The sequence below is a fragment of the Buceros rhinoceros genome, unplaced genomic scaffold, assembly GCF_000710305.1.
Source record: "Buceros rhinoceros silvestris isolate BGI_N320 unplaced genomic scaffold, ASM71030v1 scaffold7679, whole genome shotgun sequence".
NCBI lineage: Eukaryota > Metazoa > Chordata > Aves > Bucerotiformes > Bucerotidae > Buceros > Buceros rhinoceros.
The window spans coordinates 22,129-33,480 of record NW_010429671.1 but is presented as its reverse complement, the minus strand read 5'-3'; the positions used below and the strand labels follow the sequence as shown (position 1 = coordinate 33,480).

Here is an 11,352-nt window from a genome sequence, read left to right as displayed (position 1 = left end):
ACAAATCTGGCCCTATCTTGCAGCTTCAGACTAGCGTAGCTGTAGCAACCACTATTATATAAGTGAGTACAGTGGTGCTGAAGCGGGTGATGCTGTTCTAGTTCATCTCATTCTTGGTTCACTTTAAATTTAACTGACAGTAAAATCTGCAACAGAGATTATTAGAGTGAAGTAGCTGTTTTGCTGTGATGAGGGTTTTAATTTTGCAATTCACTAAGTGGAGAGAGGCTGCTGTGTTTTAGTGGAACACTGTCAAAAGTAGGGTGGACAGGAGTGTGGGTGTTTGCAAGCCTCCACCTAGGTACTTTGCACCATGGGACAATCCTTTTTCATGTGGGATGTTGAGTTCTGCAATATCTTCTGTGTTAGCATAATACCATGTCACCACCTTCTCTTTGTATTCAGAATGGCTTCTGTTCTGCACAAACACTTGGATAACTATCATGTGTTACAGTTGGTAAAGTTAGCACAGTACTTGCTGGTGTTGCGTTGCCACAACCTGGAGCTGTTTGCCAAACTAAAAATACTACTACTTGGGTAAGTATATATTCTTGGAAATGTAGCTATTTAAGTATTAAACAGTTGTCTACTCAATATTGTAAATAACAAGTTAACATGTTAAATTGTTTTGTTTCCATAAAATATGAATAAGCAGCAAACTGTTAAAAGTATTTGATACTACTAATCGTGTAAATTAGGGGATAGGAATAGTCAAGACTATGGACCCAATAGTATCTCCTAGCAGATATGATATTTAAAAAAATGTATTTATTTGCCCCCCACCCCTTGGATGCTGCAATATAATGACATTTAATAGAAAATTTTTATCGGTACTTTTTAGGAAGAGTAGGTATTGATGGCTTTTTTGATGTTTGAAGGAACAACTAGTGAAAAATATACAGTAAGAATGCCACGGTTGGCATAAGTGAAAGTGTGAAGCAGACGTACTCTTTTGGATGAAGAACTGTGTAGTTAGTTCTCAGGCTTATCTAGTCAGTTCTCAGTTGCAACATAGAAAGGGAAACCATTTCTGGAATCGTGAGAGAAGAGATCTGCCAGTATTGCTTTCATTGCACAGCCTCTGTTGGAATGCACTGCCCTGGCTGTATATGTTTTTTGTAAATGATGCCCTTCATGTTCCTCAGGCAGCCCAGAACCTGGTGCTTCCCAGGACAGAAATCACAGAAATTATCCAAGCCCAGAAGCCAACGAATTCTCAAAAAGGCTGGACCTTCTGCCATTCCTAAGGACTTTTGTGTTCATGAGTAACACTTGAAGTCTCAACAGCTGGAATCACAGAATCATCTGGTTGGAAGAGACCTTTAAGACACCCTGCACTGCCAGGGTCCCTAAACCATGTCCCTCAGCAGGGTGAACGGTTGGACTTCAAGGGTTACTCATGAACACAAAAGTTCATGCCCCCTTAGTAAGGGTTCACTTTTCCAGTTTTAAATAAATTAGAAGGAAGAAGTTAATCTCAATGAAAAAGGATGGTAGTCACTGTGTGAATTTCTACCATCTTATTAATATACTACTTATTTTATATTCAGTGTGCAGCTTTTGACTTCTAAAATAGAGGTTTTATGCATATAATTTATTTGCTTTTTTAAGCATTTTCACTTTGTCAGTACTGATGGTCTGTTTTTATTTCTGTCTCTCTTCCAGTTTTTTAAAATCTAGTGTCATACCTGCTGATACTGCTGCAATAATTCGTGTTTTGGCCATGCTTCCTTCCCTTCAAGTGGAGGAAATGATTATAAACAAAGCAGCAGCAGTTTTGCCTCAATGCAGGCTCCATCATTTGAATTCCATTGCTACAGCTCTTGTCAAGTGGAATCATTATGACCAGTTGCACTGGCAAAACAGTTCCGAGTTATGTGTAAAGCTTCTGCAAAAACTAAATGACTGTGGATTCCAGAGGCTTCAGAAAGCCAACGACTTAAATCTTCTGTTGGAAGAACTTACACATGTGAATAGAGAGTGGTGTGAAGAAGTCCTCGGTGAGGAAACTATGGCCATGTGTCAACGCTTGATAGACCAGATAACAAGGGCAAATGTATTACAGTTGTCTTTTTTTCTCATCAAAACAAACCAGCGTTGTGCTTCATTACTTGACAAAATAGCTTCTGTGACTGTAGAAAATCTAGACAAGGTATTGCTGTTTTTCTTTCTATCTACTGTGTAAGTTATTCAGTAAGAAAAGACAGGTTAGTAGTTAATGTGTTTCAGAGCACAATCCACACAGTGTTTCTTAAGAGTTTTCTTCAGTGTACCTGATTTGGAGCTTATATTTTTCTATGTTCACTCAAAATTTGTTTTGCTTCCGTGTATATCATTTTGCACTTATTTCTCTTTAATTTTCTTTTCTTATTTTATTGGTCAGTCAGTGTTAGGTTCAGCCAGAATCCTTTGCATTCAGCTTTTCATTTAACCATCTTAATTTTTTTTAACTTATTTACAAATAATTACATCACGTGATGTATAATTTTACATTACTTATTCTTGTGGGGATTTCCCCAATAGCCTGTCATTTTGGTTAAAATGACTGTGTTTTCTTGCTATCTTTTTTTTCCCCTCCTTCTCAATCTGTTATTTATATAGATCTTTGATTTAATCTACGACAGTTTAGTTTCTTTAAGAGCATTCAATGGGAAACCTTTTTAAAAGCTTCTTAAAGTCTAAGTATACAGAAATATTTGGATCATTTACATGACTCAGATTTTAAGTTATAGCCGTAGCTGCAATTTTAATGATTTCTGCATTTAAAAAAAAAAAAATTTCTCCAGGAAGAGCTAACAAAAATATTTTAAAAATAGCCCATCTAGTCTTAAATATCCCAATTCTGAATGAATTATGAAACTCTTCTTTATTGTAAAGCAATATTAGAATATTTTGCAGTGACTTAATTTAGGATCTTTTTTTTGCAGATGCACCCCTTTGAAATCTATTTTATTCTCTTCCTTTTCTCTGCTTTGAATTATGACCCTCCTGGCAATGAACAGTTCTTTGAGAATTGTATCCAACATCTTACTTCAAACTTGGGTAAGTGAATCAAACAAAGATACTCCTACACCAAATAAATGAGTATCTGTGTAAGATATTATCTGTGCTGAATAAAAATAGAAATAGAATGGCATTTTTTTTTTAAGCAAAGAAAAAAGTGTATCTGTATGTTGGGGTTAAACCACGACAAAGATTCAGTGTATGCTTCTGTTGGGGTTTCTAGCTTCATTTCACCCTTTAAAAATTACTGTTGGTAAGGGACTAGCAAGATATCTTGTGTGTAGTAAAAGGCAAGTGAAAATTCTGGTTAAGTCACTCTGCTGTTAATGGGGAGAATTGTTGTGGCACTCCCTGAGTCATCATTTGGTGTCAGGTTACATTTTGTGTTTCATCACAAAGAAAGGCTAAGGTGTAGAGACTTTTTTTTTTAATTGATGGTATAGCCTCGCAGATCTGTGAAAATTTGCTGAAATATTGTGGAGTTACCTTTTTTTAAGACTAACTAGTTTCCTCCTGCATAGTCCTGGCAAGAGTTACCTTTTGCTTTGTGTGGTTAGCAGAAGTAGTCCTTAACCTGCCTGCGTATTCATTTATATGTTAAGAGGGAATTTTGGATGATTTGGGAGGCCAGGGGGAGGACATTGCAAATCCTTGCAGCTTTATGTCACATGTTAATACAGATTTCTGTCTGGTTTTTAAAAGGTTGTTTTGAAACCCACCACTTGGTGCTGCTTGGTCATGTTTTGGCAGTGGCTGGCTATTTTCCTCCAGTTCTGATAACAAGGATATTTAATGTTTCTTTCCTAAGCACACTGGATGCTCAACTTGAAGGTAGATATCTACCTCTCTGATGAATTTGATTATGTAGCATCTGGCATAAAATGGAATTGTGAACCTATATATGACTTGAGAAGTAGAATTATTCTTTAAATGTTTCAGTTTTCTGGAAAGACCCCTCTATATAATCTAGTCATTATTTGAGTGCTAAAACGGAATGAACAAAAATGTGTGCTTTTTTAAAAAAGTATAGTCTTGTATTGCAGATGAGAAATTCATGTAAAGACGTGACTTACTGCAAATTACTGCAATCAGTATGTCATAATTCTTCAATTTTATTGGAAATAAAATTACCAGAGTAAAAGAAATAGTCAGAAAGCTGAAGAAAAAATGTGGGATTGTTGTGTGCAAGAAATAAGTCCTACCACTCTCTTCTCTTTAAATAAGAGACTGTTTCCATCCTCTCTACCTATACATTGTTTGCTATTGATGTACTGTTGCTATTTTGCCTTTAACCACTTCATGAAAAGTTAAATGCTAGAAGTTTAAATTTCTTCTTTTTTCTGCCTTGTTTTTGTTCTTAATATAGAGCAAAACTATTTTCATTTTTTTCTCAGATTTTGAGAACCTTTCTGAGATACTGCAGCATGAATTTTATAAATGCCATGGTATACGGATATTTGCATTTCTATTAAAGAATTCAGAAGTAGCCATTTAGTTCAGTGTGTTGGATTTTTCACATTTCAGTTCACACCTTTTTGTTTTGTTTATCTCAGTCCTGTCTGATACCGTGAAGCAGAGGGTCCGCTCGCGCCTCATGAAATTGAACAGAGCAGTCTGTCTGGAATGCCCAGAGTTTCACATCCCTTGGTTTCACGAGCAGTACTGCCAACGTGTCTTCCGTAACAGTAAGTAATTTAGGAGAGGAAAAGCTGCCCTTGTTACTAATAATAGTCTATTTTCAGAAGTTGCTAGACACTTCTAAAACTGTCATGTTAACAGTAGCACACAGTCAGAAGCTCAGAAGAGTGCACCCCACTATCTGCTGAGGATGTTCTTGAAAAGTGCAGCCACTTAAGAGTTCAACTGATAGCAAAGCAGTTTTCCCCATGAGAATTACCATAGTAGAGATGGGATATTTCTTCATAAGAAATAAAATCTAAATACACAGAAACAGCGTATGTGGCATGGCGGATGGAGAGGCGGGAAGAGGATCATTACGTTTGTCTGCTGGAGATGTGTTACTTTGATCCCTGCTTCACTTACAAGGCAGAACATTTGACTTAAATTTTTCAAGGTAAACATGTTTGCTGCCTCCTTTTTCCTCACTGCTGTCATCTTCCTTAGAAGAATCAAGATCTATCAAGGGTGAGAGATGGAAGAGTAGGCTAGTGATCAAGTGTAGCAGCTGAGATCTTTCAGAACAGTGATCAGTTCAGAAACTCCAGCTAATGCAAACTCAGTAACTCCACCACTAATTTTCATGGAAGACATCTGCTTTGTAATCCATCAAACTCGGCTGCTTTATCTCTGAGATTGAAGGTGTTTAATGGAGCAAGGGTTTAAACAGTCTGCAACAGACCAGGAAGTGACAGATAGTGTGGTGTGCTGAAGTAGCCGCAAAAATACGTAAATCATTTAAGTGCCTAAGCATGATTAAAAGCAAATGAACTCCAGCAGGTGAAACCTGAAACTAAAGTGTTTGTATTCTGTGAATGGAAAAAATCCTGAGATGGAAAGTCTGGATTTGAAATTCATGCTTAATAAGCTTCCCACCCAAAAGATGATCATATCATCTCCCAGTTGTGATTGAATCACACCAGGGATCTGTGGAAAAGCTCTTTTTCAGTAGGCTGGTTTTCAAAAATGCAGTGTCACAAAGTGCTAGTTCCAAAACTGGCTGTGGAAGGTTTGATGTATGAATTCTTCAATTTGTCTTTGTAGGCAGTAGCCGTATAAATCCCCTGCGACAGCATGTTCACAGATTGCTGACAGAGATCTTAGGAGGGAGCCATTATGCAAGAATATCTGTTCTCACACCATACTACTATGAAATAGGTGAGAAGTTAATCCTCCAAGGATTGTTATGGAGACCTCTGTATCACTGTTATCACCAAGATTAGGAAGCCTCTGGGCATGTGACCACAAGATACTGCAAAGAAGAAATTGCTGTTTAAAATACAGTTTCTAAAAAGTTCTGCATAATATAAATAATGTTGGGTATCTCTAATTATAGTTATCACTTAGTTTTTCTAGATGGAAACACTGTACAGATAAGGTTCTTTCACTTGGTCAGTAAACAGCTTTGTGTTTTCTCTCAGATTTTGAGTGCCTTCTGGATGAAAACAAAAAGCCTCTTTCCTTTATGGCTCAGAATGTACCTTTGGATGATATGGAGGGAATACGCTGGAGACATGATATCAAGGATGGAGGGAGAAAGGCTTTGCCACCAGGAGCTCAGAGGTTAGTACATCAAATTCTTAAACATTAGCACTTCCAGGCTTCCAAGTTTAGACCAGGTTTTTGATGCTTATGTCCTAAACAGTTGTTGCAACCCCTAGGCTATTTATTTTTCTGTTCCTTTTTCCAAAGCCTTAAGAGGTTTGCCCTTCCTAGGAGTGGTGGTTTGACTCTAGGCTGTAACTAAGCTTCCACTGAGTTGCTTGCTCACTCCCCTGCAGTGTGATGGGAGAGAGAATCTGAAGGGCAAAAGTGAGGGGAAAAAAAAAACCAACAACCTCCTGAGTTGCAATTAAGAGAGTGAAGAAAGTAAGATTTAAAGTAAGTGAAGAAAGAAGATTTAAAAAAATAAAGGGTGGTGGGGATGGGAAGAAAACAGTTAATGCAAATGCAGTCACTCACCACCAGCAGACCAGTGCGGGAGCAATGGCTACTTTAGAAAATCTCCTGTTTTATTGACACACATGATGTTAAATTGTGCAGAAAATCGCTTTGGCCAGTTGAAGTTTCAGCTCTGTCCACTCCCAACCTCTTGTCAACGCCAGCCTATGTACTGTGGTGGCAAAGTGAGGAACAGAGGCAGTGTTGATGCTGTGCAAGCACTTCTCAGCAACAGCCAAAATACTGGTGCGTTATCAACGCTGTTTTGGTCACAGATCCAAAACACAACACCATGCGGGCTGCACTGAAGAGAAGTAACTCCATCCCAGCCACAGCCAGTACACGAGGGCAGTCAGGGTGTTCTTGAGATGCGTTTCCTAAGATCGGAATACTGCTTTCCTCCCACCTTTTCAAATGTAGGCATTGAAAGTGCTGCTATTTGAACAAAAACAGATGCAGGAAAGAAACGCTTTTTCTAAATCATATGAAGATCAAGTATCTCTAGATGAATCGGAGGAAAATGTTTTGTCTAGTTTCAGGGAGTTGTTTAATTTTCTATGAATCATCAGGTTTATCTAGCAATACTTTTGCTGCAACTATCAATACTGAACTAGAAACGCTGCTTCTCAAAATTCAGCTGGGACCTGAAAGTAAGTGCATATTTTTGTTGTTTGCAGAATTGCTTTGGAATTTCTTGATTCAAAAGCTTTTAGCAAAGATTCACGTCACTTGAAAGGAGAACCAGCAGTGAAAAAACGACACCTGGAGATGCTGGGGTACCGGGTAGTGCAGGTGAGCAGACAGCAGTATTTTATGTCCTTTCTGAGTTGTATTGATAGTGCAGATTGATAGATTTTTCCATGCACCAGATTTAAAGGTAGTTTTAATAGTTAAAAGCACCTACTAGTACTGAGTGAGAGCAATTTTTGTATTTAGGGGGGAAATTCCAAGCTGTTTGCAAGATAGTGTAAGGACTTCATAGAACTTGTACCTTCTCTGAAAGTGGCTGCAGCAAAACTGAAGTTCAAAAGCTCTCAGTCTTACCTTATTGCAGGCAAACTAGCAATCTCAGCATAGCCTGAGTAAAGGAGAAAAAGTGAAACTGAATTTCAGTTCAGACAAAGATTTCTACACTAGAAAAGGATTGAACATACCCTCGAGTGTTAAACAGTTACCGCAGCTGCAAGATGGGATATGGATGTGCCGTGACAGAGCAGTCTAGCAGCCAGGGATAATTCACAACCACCAGCATAGAAACATTCAGTAATGGAGGGTCAGGAATGCAGATTTTTCTGTGTGTATAACTATTCACCTACTCTAGCTAGACTCTTTCTTTAAGCTTAGTTTTGGTGGTTTTCTTTTTTAACTGGATAATCATCCTTTCTTATACTGCCCTGACAGTAGATGTCGTGCTACTGATACACCATTCCATTCTGATACATTAACATTACAAACTACAGTGATCTGGGATTTTACTCTCAGTTTGGGTTTGAAATGGTGGGAGATGGTGTGACAGAGTTGTCATAGCCTGTATTGTGTGGGCATCTGCTTTACATCTCTGCAACTACACTGTTTTTTGGAAGTAAACTGACTGTACTTACATGAAGAAGAATCTTACATTGAGAAATAAATCTTTTCAGTATGAGAATAAGCTTAGCTTTTAGGAGGACACAGGTGATAAAATATCTTCAAGTGGAGAACGACAGGTATCAGAGAGCCCTTTCTTTGCTGTAAGATGGTATGTGGCTTATACCAGTGTTAACACTCTTCATGATTTGATTCTTTTTTAGATTCCTCACTTTGAATGGAATTCTATGTTTCTGTCAACAGAAGATGAGCAGCTAGAATATCTGAGAAGGCATCTATATGGACTACAGTGATGCCAAACATGCAGTCAAAAGTACACTTTAGATGAACAATTTATGTACCATTAAACTACTTGTAATCCTGTAATGCCTAGTTTCAAAAATCTCTTTATTTGTGAGTCATCTGGACCAAGGCTTGCCATGGGGCATCAGGTGTCAAGAAAGTTAATCCTCAATTGAGTAGGGATTGCAAAAGGCAGGTCACACTGGGCCATGAAGATGTGATAAGGATGCTTAAAATCTCCCATGATCTGGAAGCTATGCTTTTAAGTCTGTGGTAGTTACCACCTAAATAAATAGCAGAGAGACTTAGCCAGGCATAAAACTGTCTGAAGAAAAAGTTGGAAATACTCTTGACTGTGAGAGAGGAGGCAGCAGATCTACTGGAAACTATGTCTGTCCTCCAGCATACGACAGAGTGAGCAATAGGGATCAAACAGTATCTGTGCTGTGAAACCAAGAAACGTAAATGCAGATTTACTAAGAATAGGACTGCTGTTTCAGCAATTCTGTTTCCATCTTCCAGAACAGAGGTGCTGTGGGTGACTCTGTTGGGGGAGGGTGCTGTGTGGTGAGAAACCTCCAGCTGCTTCTCCTGCCCCATGACAGGGTATGTGTAGAAGAAGTATGACTTGAGCCTTCCAGGACACCTTCATGAATTTAAAAGATCCACAATCACCCAGACCCTTGAGACACCTGTATGCCAGTTAATTACAGCTTGGAAGGGAAAAACCTGAAAGATTTATACAGGATAAGGAGAAAATAATGCTTATGTAAGACAAAGGCACTTACTAGCAACTGGATAATTAATGAAATTTACTATTATGGCATTATCTGTTGGACTAGCCCTTGCTAACAGAAATAAAACAAAATCAAACACACCATCTAACTTTCCTGTTCTGTAAATAAGACAGTGTACAAAAGAGCAAAATTAGGCTGAAAATTGAAACCAAGAATCAAGATCAAGAAGTCTTCAGAGTGACAACCCCCTTGGTTACTGTTGGTGAAGAACACTGCTGGTTTATTTATCATCTGCCAGTTACCAGGCTTCCTGTGATTGCGCTCAGCCAGGGTTTGTGTCAGCAGGCAGAGGGTACTGAGATACAGAAGGAGAAGGTGGAATAGCAGGAGAACGTAACTGCAGAGTGGTCATGCTTCTGCAAATCAGCCTGTTTCCAGAGGCAGCCATGTTACAACTCTAGCTGCCATTACCTCATGACAGCTGCTAGCTTTGCCCATCCCTTTTAACGCACACAATGCATATAAGTTTTCTTGCCTTTTTGGTAGAAACAATAGACATTCATTTTACCACCTCCTTTGAAACCTGGCAGAGGTGAGCAACTGCATCACTGACTTGACCATTATGTACCCAGCTGTCACTTTCTTTTTACTACTCAGCAGTAGAAGAAAATATTTTTATTGACAATACGAAGCAGGACAGTAGGGAAAAAACAGGAGAAAGAAGTGACAGAACTGATCTAAGCTGCAAGGTGCTTTCCACCCAAAGCAGCCCTCATGTTTGGGGGATGACTGAGATAACTAGTAGATGGTTGTCTGCTTAAGGTGTCAAATGGACAAGGGCTCCAAGACATAGGAGACGAGTTTGTTGAGGAAAGGTCATTGAAGGCATAGCACAGAGAAAGACTATATCAGTGTGATGTTTTATATAGAAGGGAGAAGATAATCATATAGGTTAGGATCTCAGAAGGGGGTGTACATGTCAGAGGGCTCTAGCCTTCAGGTAGCAACCCTGGAGTGTAAGAAAGGTGGCAGTGGCTGTATCTGAAGTGATCAGTCATGTGTTAGAGCTGAACTCTGCTTTTCAAGAGTCCAGCAGTCACTCTGTGCCAAGCCAGGAGTCTTCAACCTATGTATAGATTAATTAAGAGTGTTCACAATTGGAAGAGGATTAAACCTTCCCATGAGTGCCTTCAGAAAGGGCATCTAAGAAAAGCAAAATAAGAGGGTACCTGACTAAAATGTGCTGCTTTTGATCCTTTGCAGTCATTCTTTCTAAAATAAATCAGTAAATGTTAGAGCAGATGGGCTGGTGTAAACCAGTAATTCAACTGCACCCAATGAAAAGATGCTGAGAACAGCTGAAGATTTGGGTACTAAAGCAGAAAACAGAAAAGATGTTCCACAGATTAAGTACTGGGTATACAGTAACATGCTGAAATGAGCTCTCTTGGCTGTGCCTTTGCCATATGTTTACCTCTGTCACCTAGGAAGGCAATACAAGGGGTCGTTTGATAGTTGGAATTGCTACTCAGTTAGGTGGGGTGGACTTTTCAAGTTTTCCTGCTACATTAGTTGTAATTTGACTTAGATGTTCGACACCCTCTTTATTCAACAGAAATCCTTTGAAGAGATGCTCTGTAAAAATGGTGGGCATGCTCTAGTTTTAAGAAAACAGTGCTCTCTTTTGGGCAAAGACTGTACTAAGAAATCTGTGTCCTGTCAATATGATAGTGATAAGCTAATCACTAAAAGAGACACCATCAAGTGATACTTCTATGGTTTTTAAAACGAAGTTTAATTGTTACAAGTTTCAACATCAAAATGCATCAACTCTACTAGGTGGACAAGTCCTCTCTGCTGTAGTATTTGCTGATGATCAATTCTAGGATGTTTTCATGAATGCTTGTTAATGGCCTCAGTGAGAAAAACTTCCATAAAACATTTGCTTTGGAAATAAATATAAAAGCATAAAAAAAGTGGAAAATCCTTGTTACCAGAAGCCTGAACGTAGTAGATGAAGCAGTAGAGCTATTAACCTTGTGAACCTGTCTCTCTTTTCTACGTCTAGCTACTAGCACAGCTTTGGCTGAGATTAGCATTTTTTAAGCCACGTAGTATTAGGCCA

General features: G+C 38.7%; 1 protein-coding gene across 1 annotated transcript in view; it reads left to right on the top strand.

Moving 5' to 3' along the window:
• FASTKD1 (FAST kinase domains 1) overlaps window positions 1-8,501 on the top strand; it is a 13,928-nt gene extending 5,427 nt beyond the window's left edge. Inside the window, exons 6-14 of the mRNA XM_010142716.1 lie at window positions 406-537; window positions 1,666-2,152; window positions 2,928-3,042; window positions 3,706-3,834; window positions 4,557-4,688; window positions 5,725-5,838; window positions 6,102-6,243; window positions 7,299-7,413; window positions 8,412-8,501. Of these exons, the coding sequence (XP_010141018.1) occupies window positions 406-537; window positions 1,666-2,152; window positions 2,928-3,042; window positions 3,706-3,834; window positions 4,557-4,688; window positions 5,725-5,838; window positions 6,102-6,243; window positions 7,299-7,413; window positions 8,412-8,501 (1,456 nt within the window). The remainder of the gene's footprint in view (window positions 1-405; window positions 538-1,665; window positions 2,153-2,927; window positions 3,043-3,705; window positions 3,835-4,556; window positions 4,689-5,724; window positions 5,839-6,101; window positions 6,244-7,298; window positions 7,414-8,411) is intronic.
• Window positions 8,502-11,352: the final 2,851 nt, after the last annotated feature.